Consider the following 18,381-nt stretch of genomic DNA (forward strand, 5'->3'; position numbering starts at 1 on the left):
GGGAGCCGTCCTGCTGACGGGCACTGTGTCGGGCAAGAGACTGCTGGTCACGAAAGCGTTTAGCTGGGGGAAACGCCAGCGGCACCTCAGCCAAGCAGCACGCAAGTGGAAAAGCCATCGGTGCAGAGGGTAGAGTTTCAGAAAACGTACCTCAGAGTGTTCATAATGTTGTAAATAATAGAAGAGCCTTGCACTATATTTTTAAATCTTAAGATATTAAACTTTTTCAAAAGTTTTTTTCTGAAAAGAGAGTCTATGTGTCCATTTTCTGTCACAAATTTCAGGGTCACTTTTACATCCGTAATTAACGATTTGAACTCGAAACACAGAGTTATACAAAAATGTCTCTACAGATGAAATTGGAAACTCACCAAACAGCAGAGGCTTCAAGCTGAGGGTGCGCATGTTATGGGTCCGGTCAAGAACCAGAGAAACTCTTTGCACATGTCCAACCTGAGCAGAAAAGATATAACATCCCCTGGATTACTCCATGAAAAGAGTGCTTTAAGTGAAGGAATAATGACTTGGATAGCTAACATCAACTTTAATGTCATTAAAGGCATTTTTTTTAACTTATCAACACATTTTTAACACAATTTATAAACATGTGATTATTTAAATTCTAGATAGTAATACATTGCCTTTTTTATTTAGACTTGTGTTGTAATCGTTAACTAAAATACAACTTTTACCATTAAAATTGTTTCATTCATTTAAATAAAGCTGAAACAATATTAAATGTAAATATTGAAATCATAAATAGCTCTCTCTCTTTTGGATCACTCCCTTTCTTGTCAGGGGTCACAATAATACATAACAAAAAAAAAAATGTTGCCTTAGCTACTAAGTGAAATAAAATAAGCCTGTGTTGTAGTACTAAAATTTATAAAACAAAATCTGAAATAAAGTCAAAGCTACACTGATATAGCTTTAGAGTTTTAGCACAAATAGACTGTAAACCTTATATATTTTTACCATAAAAGTTTCTCGCCGATTATATAGCCACAGTAGCTAGAATTGTCAAAAAACAAACTAAGAAGAAAACTGAAAATATAAAAGTTAAATGCTAAGTCAAAATCTTAATAAATACTAAAAGGGGATGCATATAATAAAAATTTGAACATTTTCTACGGCTGAAAATAAATGCTTAAAATTGCAAAAATTTGAATTTAATGTTTTAATTTAATGTTTTCTTTGTCTCCAGCCTTATTGTATTAATGTTTTGAATAAAAAAAATTCTACATTTAAAATGAAATGAGGGTGGAGGTGGTGATGGGGATACATTATTAATTATTTTAAACATGCACAAAATTTAAAGTCTCCACGTTTTCTATTAGTATTACAATTGTTAGTGCTGTAGGTTGAAAAAAAGCACTCTTTGTACTTGACATTAATTTACACAGTTCAGGGCTAAGCTGTATATTGCTATATAATAATTTAATTTGTAACAGACAAATATAGGAATGTCTTATAAAAATTTAAGACAAAATAAAAAAAAAAAAAAAAGCTTTTTTAATCGAAGAAAAAAAAACCACCCTGCTTTCTCAGATTTTTTTAAAGTGTTAAGGAAAATCAGAATAAGAATAAGAAACATATATGATATCAGTGAATAGCAGTGCATGTACCCGGATGCCCTCCAGGCGCGGCAGCTGGAAGGAGAGCTCAGGGCTCAGGCTTGCTGAGGATGGGATCCGGTGCTCAGCAGGCATGGGTCGAGGGGCACTAGCACTGTTCTCCAGGGGTATATCCTGCTCCCCAGACCCCGTGTTATAGTGCACATAAAGCAGCAAAGCTATGATGTTTATTATATAGAGGTGGAAGAAGGCCATGACCACCACGAAGTACGCCCTGGAGCAGACGCTGCTCTTCTGGATGTGGAGTCGCTCGCGGCCGCCTGGGTGCCGCGGTGGAGGGGGGAAATAATTAGCCTCCCCCTCGAGCTCATGCAGACGGTGCTCATACTCACCCATCTCCTAAATCACTGCTCCGCCAAGCATTGCCCTGATCTAACCTCTCGTTTGAGCAGATCAGCCGGGGTTTACAGCCAGCGGAGGTTAGCTGGTTTGACAGCTGCTCACAGACATCGCAGCCCCGAGCTAACACACGCCTACACCGCGGTTCAGATGCAGATATTGGCCACTCGTTTATAAATGCTCCATCGTGTGTGTGATGATAAGGATCTGTGCAGGAATGTCTTCAGATTTAGGACGATGTCAGCTGCTTCACAGCGCTCGTATAATCCAGTGGGCGATCAAATCTGACCAGTCATACACATCACAGATGAATTATACCAATAAAAGCGGGGAAAACGCACGATTCCGTTATAAACGAATAAAGAAAACAACAACAGCGCTTATATTCGTCTTTCATTTGCCCTACAAGCAACGCGAAGCAACCGACTCTAAGCTACAAATACCGAGTCAGGGTCATTTCAAAATAAAAGCTGGGCAGTTTGTGTTAGTTTTTTTATTTTTTGTTGAAATGACTTAGCTTAAGCTTAAATAGCTACATTTTGCGACATTTTTATTATATACAAATACTGATAATTACCTGCTGTAACTGTTTGTTAAAATACTGATGAAAGTTTAGACAATTTATTTAAATAGCCTATGTAATAATCACAGTGTGAATATATATATATATATATATATATATATATATATACTGTACATATATATATATATACACTAGTGCTGTCAGACGATTAATCGCGATTAATCGTTTGAGAGCACTAAATATACATATATAAACACTGTAGTTATATCATATATAAATATATTACATTTATAAACGTAACATATTTTTTACAAATATATACATGCATGTGTGTGTATTTATATATACATAATAAATATACACAGTACACACACATGTATTATGTAAACAAAAACTTTTATTTTGGATGCGATTAATCACGATTAATCGTTTGAGAGCACTAAATATACATATATAAACACTGTATTTTTTTCTTAATTATCGGAGTACGTTTTACAAGAAAATACCATTTTAAACCATACTTCCCATTTCTTTGTAAATATTTGTGAAATTCTTTCGGTATTTCTGAGTGAAAATGATTTTAAACTAAATCCAACCCCATTTTTTTCAGTGTAAGAAACAAGTGCATACATACATGTTTGTATGGTGCATATAAGTGCAAAAAGGTAAACATTAGAAAAATAAACAAACGAATAAATAAGCTAAATGAAAATAATATAAATTAAATCATAAATGTGATTTTTGTGAATGTGAAAAATAATGAAAACCAATACATATAAATACACAAATCACTGATAAGCCGAAGAAAGCAAGCTAAACCTCATCAATAGAATCATCAACGTCATCATAAATATTTTTTGTTTTAAAATTTCTTCACATTTTTTTGTTACAAGTTAAACAAAAACTTTTGTTTGTGATAAAAATGTATCAAATAAAACATACAAAATGAGATTATATTACTTTATTAATAGACAAACATGTTGAGGGGGAAGCGTGAAGTAAAGTGAAGTAGTCACTGAGAAGTTTGCATTATTTTGCATTAAAGGTCACATATTTTACACCTCTCTGGAGTTTTATTTTAAGTCTTGATGTCCTTAAGAATATATATTTGCGGTATAAGTACCAAAAACCATCTCAATATATTTACAGTTTAAGTCACTTCCTTGTTGGCATCACGAGAGCGAGCGGGAGGTTGCCGCTTGGTTCAAACGGAAGCTCTAGCAAAGTCCAGCGAAGGGAGGGGCGTGGTTTGAGGCTCCGCCCATCGCGCTCCAGTCAGACCAGAACACAGTCAAACCCCGGGAGAACATACCAGAAACCCCGATCAGACACACACACAGCCGCCAAAGCCATGTAAGTCTGCGCTTTCCGTGGAAAATATCTGTACTGATGTATGCGAAATACAGCTCGCCGCTGAAACCAGTACTGAAAAATTGTGTAGACTGTGAAGCTTATCGCTAGCCAGCATTAGCTAAGTTAACGTTACTTCTGTACGACTCATTCACTCCACTCCTAGTCGTTAAACTATCCGGTAACGTAGTGGAAATATCGGCGGATTTATTAAAAACTAGATCTAAGAGCATTGCGTTCAGAAATCTGTGCCATATGCTGAAATGTGTGTAATGTAAAAGTAAGCTAGCTCGTTAGCCTGTATCATCTCACCGGTGTTAGCATGTTAACTTACCTCCTTTGCCACTCAGGTCTGTTCATAAACGCGCAAATCTTTGTAAAATTGTGTTTATTTAGTATCGACAAAAGCTCAAAGCGTTGTTAATGTGACGGAGTTTTTATCCTTTAGCTTCGTTTATGGTTGAATGAATCGTGAGAATGAGCGCCTCCTGCACGTGCTTCAGGGCCAGAATGAATGAATCAATAAGTTACAATAACACACACATCCCTTTAAGAAGACAGAGATCATGTCTAAACCGCTCACCAGAAGTCTGTGATTTGAAATAAAGGTGCTGTTTTTATTTTAATGGCAGACATTCCTAGGACTCAGATTGTCATATCAGGAAGTCATGTGATCATATTATCTTGATATAAAAAAAGAAGGTCGTGCCTTGATGGTATTTCACATCAGTTAATTAATTTAGTCCTAGGGGCATGGACAGTATGAGGATTACATTTATTATGAGGATGGAATTTAGTAAATGTATTCATTAAAATTCCACTGTTGTAAGTGTTTACTCGTTGCAGAGTTAAATGGTGAGTCACTCAGTACAGCATGGGGAATTTGATACACCATCTTTTAGAGCAGGAGCAGGAGCAGAGGCAGCAGGTTGAAGTGCTGGTGTCTCACAGATGTCCATGCCACCTGCTCTTTACAGACTTTCTTATTTGTTGAGGGAATTGAGTTTTCTTTGCATGGTACAAGTAGTGTTTGTGGGGAACGTTTGATGCCTAATATTTCAGTTAGTGGTTGACTTAAGGATTTTATTGGTCAATGCTGATACTAGAGCGCAAGGTGGACAGTGCAGTTTTTAATGATAAATATTTTGCTAAGAATATCAATGGTAACCATGTGGAACAGATTAATGGAAAGATTAGGCCTATTAATAAAATATTTGTAATCTGTAATGGTTTTTAAAGAAGTCTCTTATTTATTAGATCAAAAATACAATTAAAAACGCTATTTTGCAATACAGCGAGACAAAATGTCTACCAAATTATTTTCTGATAACTTTATAGAAAGCAATATTTATACAAAAATGTCAATCTATGTCAGTACCATTCAGATTTTGCAAGTCAGTAAGTCTCTCACAAAGGATGCATGTATTTGATGATAAAATATGGAAAAAACAGTAAAATTGTGAAATTGATTATTATAATTTGAAATGAACTGCTTTCTATTTGAATATATGTTAAAATGTAATTTATTGCTGTGATCAAAGATGTATTTTCAGTATCATTACTCCAGTCTTCAGTGTCACATAATCATTCAGAAATCAGCATAATATGCTGATTTGCTGCACAAGAAACATTTATTATCAATGATGAAAACAGTTGAGCTGCTTCATATTTTTTTGTGGAAAGTGGAAACCATGATAGTTTTTTTTCTTCAGGTTTCTTTGATGAATAGAAAGTTCAAAAGCACAGCATTTGTTTGAATCATAAATATTTTTTTAACATTATAAATGTCTTTGCTGTCACTTTTGATCAATTTAATGTGTTATTGCTGAATAAAATTAATTTCTATTAGGGTTGCAAAGGGGTGGAAAATTTCCGGAAACTTTCCAAAAAATCCTAGAAAGTTTCCACCTTTTTGCAACCCTAATTTCTATTTTTTTTAAATCTTACCCCAAATGTTTGAATATATTATACAGTGAAGTGATTGCAAATAAGAGATGCTCAAAATTGCAACTTAAATTAGCACAATACTTGCTTAAATGTATGGGGAAAACAGTGTCTTTGACAATAAATGGGGAAAAGCATGTTTGTCTGTTGACAAGATATTATAACCTTAACTGATCAAATATCAGCTGATTGGTCAACATATTCTATCCAGTATTTAAATGATTATATCCACATATAAAATTGTTATCTGTAAATTACCCTATCTGTTTTAGCTTTAATTCAAATACAAATTTCCCTTATCAGGCATCCAGCAGCTGCTAAGTGGTACGACAGACGGGACTGTGTCTTCATTGAGTTTTTGGTGGAGGACAGCAAGGATGTGAATGTGAATTTTGAAAAGTCCAAATTTGGTTTCAGGTATGTTGCTGTAGCTTCAGTTATCTATGTAAAACACAAAAGGCTTTTTATTGTCATTGCCTTAGATTCTATGTTGTATTATGAGTGTTTTGTGGCTCAGCTAATGCTGTCTTCTGCTCTCTTTCAGCTGTCTCAGTGGGACGGATAACATGAAGTACTCAAATGAAATTGACCTTTTTGATTCCATCGATCAAGATGTGAGTTTAGCACACAGTGGAGAGATCCCGTTTCAGATTACCCCCAGTGGGATGCTCATCTCAGGATGAGCACATTTTGTGTAATATTTTACTTTCTATTCTCAGGGGTCCAAACACAGGCGTACAGACCGGTCGATCTTGTGCTGTTTACGGAAAGCGGCGTCAGGGAAATCCTGGCCCAGGTTAACAAAAGACAAAGCAAAGGCAAGTGCTGTTCCCTATTTATTGTCACTGCAGTATTTACAATGAACACTGTCATTATTTGATTAAGGACTATGTCAGATATCTTGACAATTTGAGCTCAAACTGTGTTGGTTTTAACAATTATCTTCTACTTTGTATTTTCTTTATTCCCAAAACTGAAAATATGCCTCTAGATAAGTACATGAATCCAAATGCCTCTAACTATGCAAGTGCAATTTTGTGCATTGTTGCAAAATATGTGAGAAGGGTATAACTGCAGCCTCCAAATCCAAACTCCAGATCTCCAAATGGGGGCGGGAACTCCAAAACGGGGTGGGAGCTCCAAAATAGGGCGTGGCTTCCTCCCATTGACAGACAGGCACATGACACGCATGCGCAATTTTTCCCCCAATCCACTTCAGTGTAAACTCCACCCCACAGCTGATTCTAAAGATTTGATTGGTTGTGTCAATTAAAGTGTTGATTTCCTACACTATGCTACAAAAAATGCTAACCCCTAAACCTACCCCACACCTGACCCTAACCTTAACCAGTGAAATTGACTGCACGGCGGGATTGGCGCTGAATAGCGTGGTAAAGAAAGTTGCAGTTCAGGAGATAAACAGTTAATAAGATTATGCGATATGAGATCGTTCCGTAACTCCCCAACCGGACCTCACCGGACAATGGCACCTTTTTAGTTACACCCAGCATCACTACCCCCTCCTACCCTGCGAATTTCGAGCCCCGGGACGCTCCAGTTGCTTATAACAAAGCGATAGAGTGAAATCTTTCCCCTGCGCTGCGCTGGGACGGCTCGCGGGAGAGCTCGTGGGTGATTCCCGTTTATATCATTAAGCAGAGGTTCAAACTCCAGTCTGAACACCACTGGCCATGAGCTTTGGGCTCTGCTCTCACGGAGAATATTTACTTATATAGCATATTTTATTTTAGATGAACTAGAAACAATGTTACATTTATAAAGTTTTATTTTAAAATGTAAGTCAATAACAATTGGCTGGAGCCAGAGCCAATGGTGAACGTCTTTGCGCGAGGAGACCACACCCCATTTAGGAGGTTCTGCCCACTTTTGGAGTTCACGCCCCATTTTGGAGATCTCCGGTCTGCAGTTATACCTACTTGAAATATGTTGGTAATGAAATTCAAGTACACACTGCATTCTCAGTGCTGCCACAAGAGGCGCTATAGTTAGATTTACTGTAAATTGTGTCTTCCATGGCCGGCTTTCTGAAGAGAATCTTGTTGAGCAAGTCTAATAGTAACGCATGTGTTTGCATATTTTTCTGGGTTTTAAAATTAAATGGTAAACCTATCAGTAGTTTGTGGCATCGTAAGTTGTGTGGCAGTGTATCTAGTTAACTGTTCTAGTATCTAGTTTTTCCATATAACCCGTTGTATAAAATCGTATCAGCCAGTGCATCCGTACTTGCATTGTTGACTGATCAAACTTGATATGCGTTAGGGCTGCACAATTAATCGAATTTCTAATCGCGATTACAGTTATGGATGCCACAATTACGTAATCGTCCAAAGTCGTAAAAAGTCCACTTATGTTATTCTGCGTGCTTAAGATTTCTACATGTTATCGTAAGGGTTTTTCCCATTGTTTTAATTTTAGTTTTAGTATAACATTATAATACCATTCATATTTTTCCTTTTTTATAATATAAAGAAGAAACCAATCCGATGTTTAGTTGACATTTGAGGCTAAATACTATAGAAAAGCACTAAAGGTTTTTCAGTTAGAGTGTTTTCAGCTTGTTTATTTTCATATAAAAATACGGCATGCAGTTGCATCAAACAATGGTATAAACATCATTCAATGTAAATTGCGATAATCGTAATTAATAATCGCAATTATAATTTCAAGGGAATAATCGACAATTATGATTTTTGTCATAATCGTGCAGCCCTAATATACGTGTATTTTGTTTGTCTCACTTGAATTTTGTCTACAGCTCAACTGGCTTAGTGTTGACTTCAACAACTGGAAAGACTGGGAGGATGATTCAGAGGAAGATTTGTCCAACTATGATCGCTTTTCAGAGGTTAGTACGTTTTAGTTTAAAAAAATAACTATAATTCACCTCCTGGCAGTATTGCCTATTATTATGGGAATTTTGTGAAGAATACGTCTGTAATGAATGTGGTGTACTGACTTGCTTTGTTGGTTTTAGATGATGGGCAACATGGGAGGAGAAGATGATTTACCTGACCTAGATGGAGCAGATGATGTAAGGTTTAATAGTTTCTTCATATGTATAATAAAGTTTAGTTTAATAGGATAGTTAATCCAAATCTTTCACTCAGCCGTATGTCATTCCAACCCAACATGTTTGTTTGTTTGTTTTTTTCATACAATAAAAGTTAAGGTGGTCCAATGTTTTAATTTTGACTTTCATATTGTTATTTTGTAAAATGAATTTGTCCATACTATGAAAGTCAGTGTGGTCCAAAATAACATTGTATAGACAAAAAACATTCTTTTTAGAATATCTTCTTTTCCTTTACACTGAGAAAAAAAAATCATACAGGTTTGTATTGTAATGACATGAGTCAAGTTTCAGCTGAAACTAGTGATGTGTTAAACCACATTTTTAATTAACTAGTTGTTTTACTAGTTGGGTTGTCTGAATGATTAGTCATCACTTTGAGGAATCCCAGTATAATTAGGTTCATTTAGGGTGGGTCCCGTCCAATCAGATGCATTTCTTATAAGAGGTGGAGCGTAACAGAATGGAACAGAACACAGAGGTCTCAACACGCTTTTGACAGGAGATGTTTTTAACCTGAAAGTACCTTAAAGGAGAGGAATTTAGAAACAAGTATTTACTGCGCTGACAGTCTAAAATGCTGACATTAGGCTAAAACAGCTCTAAATTTATCCTCTTCAAAGCACAGTAAATATTAAAACTAAAACAAAAAGATAAACAAAACCATATCACTAATTGACTATAGTGGCCCATTCCTGCCTTAAAACATGTAACGTCATTTTCCTGCTATTTAATGACTTTATATTTTTTTCAGGAATCAGCTGATAGTGATGAAGAAAGTAAGTTTTCCTCTTGTTTTTTTTTTTTTCTAGCTTGTACGTTCAGAGCTATTACTGTTTTAAAGGGATGGTTCAACCCAAAAATGTACTTTACTTTTAATATTCTCTTAATTTTTGGCCATCCATTGAAATCATTTAATCAATTGTCTATGAAATCAACATTTTCAAGCCAAAAAGTACTTGCAGACAATAAACAATGCATATGAATCAAGGGGTTTGAAGTCTTTTAAAGAAACACGACCAGTTTATATGATGAATATATTTATTGACTTCTAAACACTGATCGACACATATGCAAAGAGCACTTTAAATATGGTAAACAGAAACTCGGCTGTGCTTGCGTGATGCTTGAGAACAATCTTTACTGGTTCTTGCATGTCAGATAAGCATGTTTGAGCGCCACGATTCATGTAGATTAATTTTACGATATCATTATGTATTTTTTAAAGCCTAGACTTCCAATGGATGGACACAAAAATATATGTATTTGTTCTTACTTGCGTTTTGAAAGGCCGTGACGTTGAGTAAATGATGACAGAATTTACATTTTTGGGTGAACTGTCCCTTTAAGTGTTTTTGTATTATCTTGACTCATGCTGAAAAAATATTGAAAATGATTTACTGTCCTTCTTGATTTTCCAAAGTCGTATGACTGTTTCCATTTGAATACGGAGGTGAATTTATGAATAATTTTATAATGTCCTGGCAAGCTCTAAAAAGAAACGAAAGCACTATTGAAAGCCTAAACTCTGGTCCTCATTCTTTGTAACTGCAAGAAAAGCAACCAGTGCATAATAGATTTTCTCCATTTGTGTTTTACTGAAGAAACTTGTATAAGCTGGAACATCAAAAGAGAGTAAAATTATGACAGGTTTTTATACTTGTTAACATGCTGGTGTTTTTCTCCAGAAATGCCAGATCTGGAATAAGCGACTGGCACGTTGTGGACAGAGAGAGGAGGAGAGGGGGATGACCTAATGAAAAGAGGAAGCTGTCACCTAAATGCTACTTGATCTGAAAGAGAGCAAAGCTGGATTCAGTGAGACCGTTGAGTTCATGAGCATCAGCTCTGTCCCAGTGGCTGCACTCCAGAAGATCGTCATAAACCTCTGCTGGGAGTTAATATGCATATTGTTGTACAGAGCTTCGTTGTCCCTCTCCTTATGACCAGTCCTGGCTTTTTTTTTTTTTTATCTGTGCTAAAAACATGTATACTTAAACTGTTTGGAAAAACTGCACTGTATTCATATTTTTTTCAACTGAAAAGCAATAGATGTGATGGAAAGTTTCTTTTTTTTTTGTAAGGCATTGAAATTAAAATGAAATGTTAAACTTTGCAGAGGTGGAGAGAGTTTGTGTCTTGCAAATCCTGTGATTAAAGCATAAGAATGATTATGGATTTTGGAAACTGTAAGTTCCAGTTATTAGACATAAGACTCACTGCGCTAATATACAGTACTTCTTTTCATATGTCTCTTGAGGTGGTACCAGATTTGTTGGATGTTGATATTTTCTGACTCTCCAAAATGATCAATTTCCCCAAAGTCTATATTAGCACTGTATTTGGTATTGGACCATTAATGTCTTTCCTATTGTGACTGCAGCATGATGTTTGATGTCTTCAAATGTAAAAGATGGGAAAACAGAAAGGTATTGTATGTTTCCAATCAAATTTAAAACAAAAAGACTAAATAAGTTTTCACTATCAAAATTTAGGTGCTAGACAGGGCTATGTGTGTGCATATTGCTAGACACCTATCAATGTTTTCAAAAGAAAAAAGCTTTCGATTTTATCTACATATTTCTAATAAACTACTCAATGCTTACCTTTTCATTTTCTCTGCTGAACAGTTAAATTGACAGTTCACCCAATAATCAAAATGGCCAGCATTTACCATAGTTTCAATCCTAACTTGAGTAAAAAAATAAAAATGTGTTTTTTGTTTCTCTATACAATGAAAGTCAAAAGGGTCCACTGTTGTTTTTCAAAATAGAAAAAAGTACATTATACAGATTTGAAATAATTTGAGGGTGATAGATGATGACACAAGTTCAGTTTTAGGTGAACTGTCCAAGATGTAAATGAGTTTCTTCATCAGAACAGTTTTGGAGAAATGTAGCATTGCATCACTTGCTCATCAGTGGATCCTCTGCAGTGAATGGGTGCCGTCAGAATGAGAGTCCAAACAGCTGATAAAAACCACAATAATCCACAACAGGACTCCAGTGCAGTGAAAAGCTGTTTTTGTAATAAACAAATCCATCGTTGATGGACTGGAGTCCTGCTGTGGATTATCTTGGTGTTTTTTGACTCATTCTGACGGCACCCATTCACTGCAGAGGATCCATTGGTGAGCAAGTGATGTAATGCTACATTTCTCTAAATCTGTTCACATGGACAAACAAACTAATCTACATCTTGGATGGCCTGAGAGAGTATATTTTCAGCAAATTTGAGGAGAAATATTCCTTTAACAGATACAACTTTAGATGTGAACAATATTAGTACATGTTGAATTGAGCATTAATAAATGCTTTAGGAGTATTTTTCATGTTAACAAATGGAACCTTATTGTAAAGACTCCTCCTTCAGGCAACCTGGCTTCAGTAACTTGTTCAAGGGTATAGTGGTGATAATGGGATATCTGAGCAAGCATGAGGTACAATTGTTTTTACTTGCCAATTCCGTATTTCCAGAGGCGTACTTAATAAGCATCCACAACTCGCGCGTTCATACATAATTTCGCCGCGAGGTCAAGAAGGAGGTGCTATAATGAGGATGATGATGGGTTCATAACGACGCGCGCGCTAGGCTTATGGCGCCATGCGGACACCTCTCACTTCACACCAACCCTTAGCAGGGTGTAGCCTATGTATCATTTTCTGCCATGCTAAATGCGGTCGCCTATTTAAAAAGGGGATATTCTTTATTAATGCAGTCGCTTACATATTGGATGAATGGCATGGCCTCTACCTATATCAGTAGAGGACCATCACTTCCTACAGCCGCATTGTGGCTGCGCATCCATTCCTCTCCAGTGACTTCAGACTGAGCATCACCGCGCTGGGCCCTAAAGCCTGAGAGCTTTCTGTTCCGCTCGATAAACACACGACGTCTTCCCAGGCCCGATCACTGAGGGTGCTTCTTAAATTAGTGAGGGTGCTCTAACTATATATATATATTTGCGCCATAGCAACGGATGCCACTAATATATATAGTGGCGTCCGTTGCTATGGCGCAAAGAGCGCTCTGTTCATAATCACTAAAAAAGCTGTCACTCACCTTTGTTCATCTTTCAATGGATGGAGCAAATAGCTGCAGACAAATGTTCCTTTTTAAGTTTTGGATTTTTACCACTGTTGGAGCTGCTGTATAAGTAATTTTTTGGAGTGCCACCACATGTGTAAAATGTGTGTAAAACTGACCACACACTTGTGTCTGTGTGGCAGCCCTATAGGACATACGAGCAGCAAAAATGACGCCCTGTCCCAAATGAAACCTAAAATGTTACATGGGACACCTGTCTTATGGAGTCGTACAGTCATATGCGATGATGCTCATCAGAATTCCTTAAGAATATGATTTGAGACAGGGCCAGAATCTGACTGGGGCCCTATGTATTGGCCAATCAGAGGCAATATTACACTGTAAAAAATGACCGTGAATTTAACGGTAAAAGACTGTAAAAATGCTACATTTAACTGTATGTTTAAGTTAAAACCGTAAAACCTAAAACGTTGCTACCTTATTTTTTACGGTAAAATTCCGGCAACCACAGCTGCCTTTTTTTACTGTAAATTTTACGGAATTTTTTTTACAGTGTATTATATAAATTTACTAGCAATTTCATAGTGAAAATTCTTACTGTTATTTTTTCAGTGTTGAATTTTCAGCATCATTACTCATTAATTTTCAGTGTCACCTGATTCTTCAGAAATCATTCTAATGTGCTAATTTGCTGCTCAAGAAACATTTCTTATTATTATCAATGTTGTAAAAAGTTGTGCTGCTCTATATTTTTGTGGAAACCGTGATTGTCCTTTTTCAAGATTCTTTTATGAATAGAAAGTTTAAACGAACAGAATTTATTTGAAACAAAAATGTTTTGTAACAGTATGAATGTTACTATTTTTTGGCCAATTTATTGCATCCTTGCTGAATAAAACAGCAATGGAAGACAGACAGAGTATTTGGGAAAGCTTTTCCGTATATTTGCAACTGAATATGAGAATATCATAATAATAATTTTTCCACCAATAGGGGCTTGGGAAAGTCAACCAGTTTTGTATGGGTATTCATCAAATCTAACTGTCTGTTCAGAAGCTGCTTTGCATAATTTTAAAAAGAGTTATTTTTTATGGAAAATAATACTTTAAAAGAATATGCAAACTGAATGAAGCATTTTCTGACACTTAACTGCATGTTAATTAAATGAAAATGTATTATAGTTTACATTTATATTGCATGCAATTAATTGAACTTAAGAGTGTTTTTGACCCATTTAAGTAGGACATCTTTATAATTTTAATACATCTTTGTAATTTCATAATTACTTTTATTGTGTGTGGAAATAAAGTGTACGGCTGAATGTACTGACAAACATTTATAATAAAATATACTTTAATGTTGATACGTCATGTAGGCCTATTAAAAATATATTTAGGCTATAATTAGGCTACACATTTGTAGCAGAAGTTTCAATTTAGTATTTAAAACATCCATCCATCCATTCTCCAAACTGCTTACCCTCTGTAGGCTCGCTGGTCTTTTAAAATACATTAACATTAAATGTAAAGTCAAATAACACTACAGTTAAAATAATAATCAAGTAGCCTACTTCTCTGAAGCAAGACAAAAGATTATCTAAAATGATCTGAAATGTAAACCTTTCAGTTTGACATTATTACAAATGACACTTTTTAAAAGTGTATTTAAGTGTTAAGAAACAATCATGAAAATGAACTCTCTTTATATACACTTAAGTGGCCTTCAGTAATATTATATGTGACCCTGGAGCACAAAACCAGTCTTAAGTCGCACGGGTATATTTGTAGCAAAAGCCAAAAATACATTGTATGGGTCAAAATGATCAATTTTTCTTTTATGCCAAAAAGGATATTAAGTAAGTCAAAATGATAAATTTTTCTTTTATGCCAAAAAGGATATTAAGTAAAGGTCGTGTTTTTAAAAATTCCTACCGTAAATATATCAAAACTTAATTTTTGATTAGTAATATGCATTGCTAGGAACTTAATTTGGACAACTTTAAAGGTGATTTTCTTAAAGGGGTCATATAATGCTGCTAAAAAGAACATTATTTTGTGTATTTGGTGTAATGAAATGTGTTTATGCGGTTTAAGGTTCAAAAAACACATTATTTTCCACATACTGTACATTATTGTTTCTCCTCTATGCCCCGCCTTTCTGAAACGCGTCGATTTTTACAAAGCTCATCGGTCTGAAAAAGCGAGGTGTGCTGTGATTGGCCAGCTATCCAGTGCGTTGTGATTGGCCGAATACCTCAAGCGTGTGACGGAAATGTTACGTCCCTTACCATACTGTGATGCTTGCGGCAACCACATGTGACGACCCCGGGCTGGACTCCGCTTCGTCCACGGTGAAAGCCGATCCGGCGATCCACAGCACTAAGTTGATGTATTTCCTCAGCGACCAGCACAGATAAGCTCCAGGCATGACGAAGCGATATCGTCCTCTTTTGGAAGGCCAAACAAAGTAGTTTCGCTTTCACAACGAAACACAAGCGTCTTCACGACATGGCGGCTGCAACAATACTACAGCGAGAATAAAAGTTACACCTTCTTTCTTTGCGTGAACATTTGGGCGGTGTTATGCAAATCTTCCCACATAGTGAGGTAGACATGTGGGGGCGTGTTAGAACTAGCCGTTTTAGGTAGGCGTGGTTGACTCTGAACTTTTATAAAGAATATCTCTTTGGATTTGAGACTTCAGTCTTTGCAACTTTACAGATCTTCTTTATTTACCAAGAGCTTGTAACACTCCAAAGAGAAAGGAACAATTGAAATCGCATCATATGACCCCTTTAATATTTTGATTTTTTTTTTTTTTTTGCACCCTCAGATTCCAGATATTTAAATAGTTGTATCTCGGCCAAATATTGCCCTATCCTAACAAACATACATAAATGAAAAGTTTACTTATTCAGCTTTCAGATGATGTATAAATCTCAATTTATGACTGGTTTTGTGGTCCAGGGTCACATATGGCCTTCGGTAATATTATATAATCTGATTTAAGTACACTACAAGTGCACATTCATGACAATCGTGTTCACAGGGGTATTGTGGTCCATGCACAGCTGTTTTCTGAGAGACTGGCTCGTGTCAGAGGGCAGCGGTCTCCTCTTCTCTGCCGCGGTCTCTGCAGTGCATCCAGCCGGCGTTAAGACCCGGAGGCGCGCGGTCCTTCACTTCCTCTTTCGGCTCGCTCTCTTTCTCTCGTCTGTGATCATGGCTGCGCTCAAACATTACCAGCCATGTTTGCAAATCTGAAACCCAAAGGTTAGCGATTTACGCGTTTATTATTTACATCGCGTACACCCTCTTCATCCACATCGGTCTTTTGCCGGGGGCCACACTCCCCGTCTCCTGTGCGATCGGCAGGTATCAAGGTTGGGCAGTTTTATTATCATTATACGGGGAAACTTTTGAGAGTGTGTTGTGTGGGTGATGCTGCCTCATTTTCTCTTAGCGTAAATCGGGAAGATAACCTGAATTAATCAACGAAACATGACCTTGTGACACGAGATGATAAACGTCTGTTTTTAACGTCGCATTTGTAGAGGCGAGCTTTAAAAACACGACAAGCCTCCTCTAATGGCTTACAGCTCACAAACTCTATTGTATTTATATAATCAGTCCGTTTTATCTGTACGTTTAACGTCTTTAATTATTTAAATAACGCACAAACCCGTGGTTATGTAAATAAGACCTGCTGCTTTCGTTTACACCACTTTCGTCGACGATTAAACACTGTTAAATTGATTTCGAGCCCAATTTCATTCATACGTCAAAATATTGAATGAATATTAATGCTAATCGGCGATTATTGTCTCATAAACGGTCGCGAGGAGTCGTTGTGATGCGGGACGCAGGCCTCGTTTTGTCCCGGCGTCGCCGCTGATGTCAACCGAGCACTTTAATCAAACTTCATATCAAAATAGCATTTTATAAGTGTCTGTATATCTCTAGCTTTTCATTATGTACATCACTAAAACGTCTTCCCGTTATCTTTATTTGCGGTCATATGTGTTAATACATAATTACTCTTTTATCTTAAAGCAGTGTCTTTTTTGTGTTTGTTGTTTGGCCGCATCTCGTTTGCTTTTCTTCGTTTTATGGGTTAATTAATGATCGTACAAGAGTGCAATTATATTAAAGAGAACGAAGGAACCGAGCTAGATCAGATATGAGCTGGTTTACCCTGAGCTGTGGTGTTTTAGTGTTGGAGAAGTTTTATCAAATGTGGATATATATTTATATATATATATATGTATATGTGTGTGTGTGTGTGTGTGTGTGTGTGTGTGTGTGTGTGTGTGTGTGAGAGACATCAGAAGCAGCGCATGGTCATGTGCGTTGGTTAGCCTCCATGCTAGCCGATTCCCACATCTCCCTCGTTTCTTTATTCACATTTCCCGCTTGATATTTAATTAAACATCACTCTTTCTTCGTATGTGTTGCTTTTTAGTGGCGTTATGTCGGCCGCACGGCCTTTCTGAATGAAATCGCACAGTTTTGAGTTGGATGTTTACAGTTAGCCGTGTGGCTAATGATGGACACGCATAAAATAATTAGCGCCGCCGGATTTGATCTAAATGCATAAATCTACATGAGGTCGTTTTAATTAGATTTTATAAAAATGTCCAGGACTGACTTGTTATTATGTGTCAGGTGTAATCGTTGAGGTTGAGGCTGGCGTTCAGCATGAGAGCTGAGTGTGAGATGTGTGTTATTTAACGCGATTGCTCGGGCATCTCATCGGCTTTATCTGCGACATTTTATGTTGAGATGTGAAGAGCAATATTTGTGATGTCCGCCGCAGCAGTGTTCACTGGCTGCGTCTCAAAGCCTCGCACACCGGCGACCTGCACAGCGTTCTGGGCGTCATCGGTGCGTTCCGAGCGTTCGGTGTGTGCTCAAAGATGCCGAAAACCCCATTAGAACGTTATGTACGCGCCAGCAATGCTGATAAATGCCGTAGAGTTAGGCAGAGCGCTAGTTTTTGAGACGCAGCCGCTGTCTTTAGCACTGTGGTTCATGAACGAAGGTTGGATGAGAGTTTGAGTGCAGATTTCTAGTACAGAAAGATGAGAAGGATCTGCCTATTGTTTAAAATAGTAATTGTGGTATTAGTAAAGAGTTGAAATGTGAGTCAGGTTATTTGGAATAATTTATATTCATTTTTCCATGACTCTGTGGGTTTAACTTTTTTATTTCACTCAAATATTTATGCCACAAAAATGGATTGTCCACTGATCCACTTTATCCACTTTTTTTTTTTTTGTAATGCTGTTTTTAATGGTTTGACAGCTGAATGACAGACACCAAGGCAAACAAAAGCACAACCTATTGAGTTGTTCGAACTGTAAAAGCATGGACCTAGCAACACCAAGGTTATAGGTTCGATTCCCAGGGAATAACTGAACTGATGTTGTTTCGTATAAAACTGTCTGCCTATAT

At 36.7% G+C, this 18,381-nt stretch overlaps 4 protein-coding genes across 4 annotated transcripts in view; 3 read left to right on the top strand and 1 right to left on the bottom strand.

The window, feature by feature from the left end:
* The window catches only part of LOC107697013 (secreted frizzled-related protein 5), a 14,748-nt gene extending 14,392 nt beyond the window's left edge, over positions 1-356 (top strand). Inside the window, exon 5 of the mRNA XM_016497629.1 lies at positions 9-356. Coding sequence (XP_016353115.1) covers positions 9-133 — 125 coding nt within the window. The 3' untranslated portion in view covers positions 134-356. The remainder of the gene's footprint in view (positions 1-8) is intronic.
* The window catches only part of p4htma (prolyl 4-hydroxylase, transmembrane a), a 27,035-nt gene extending 24,624 nt beyond the window's left edge, over positions 1-2,411 (bottom strand). The window contains exons 1-2 of the mRNA XM_016497628.1: positions 1,626-2,411; positions 372-453 (exon numbers count right to left, since the gene is read on the bottom strand). Of these exons, the coding sequence (XP_016353114.1) occupies positions 372-453; positions 1,626-1,970 (427 nt within the window). The 5' untranslated portion in view covers positions 1,971-2,411. The remainder of the gene's footprint in view (positions 1-371; positions 454-1,625) is intronic.
* Positions 2,412-3,675: 1,264 nt separating this feature from the next.
* Positions 3,676-11,485, top strand: ptges3b (prostaglandin E synthase 3b (cytosolic)). Its single transcript, XM_016497632.1, has 8 exons — positions 3,676-3,849; positions 6,094-6,207; positions 6,335-6,404; positions 6,510-6,608; positions 8,567-8,656; positions 8,786-8,842; positions 9,636-9,660; positions 10,570-11,485. Coding segments are annotated over exons 1-8 (477 nt in total). The 5' UTR covers positions 3,676-3,847; the 3' UTR covers positions 10,590-11,485.
* Positions 11,486-16,096: 4,611 nt separating this feature from the next.
* Positions 16,097-18,381, top strand: part of baz2a (bromodomain adjacent to zinc finger domain, 2A) — a 44,945-nt gene continuing 42,660 nt past the window's right edge. The window contains exon 1 of the mRNA XM_016497630.1: positions 16,097-16,310. The gene's annotated coding sequence lies outside the window, so the exon portion shown is untranslated. The remainder of the gene's footprint in view (positions 16,311-18,381) is intronic.

The sequence above is a fragment of the Sinocyclocheilus anshuiensis genome, unplaced genomic scaffold, assembly GCF_001515605.1.
Source record: "Sinocyclocheilus anshuiensis isolate Anshui unplaced genomic scaffold, SAMN03320099.WGS_v1.1 scaffold130, whole genome shotgun sequence".
NCBI lineage: Eukaryota > Metazoa > Chordata > Actinopteri > Cypriniformes > Cyprinidae > Sinocyclocheilus > Sinocyclocheilus anshuiensis.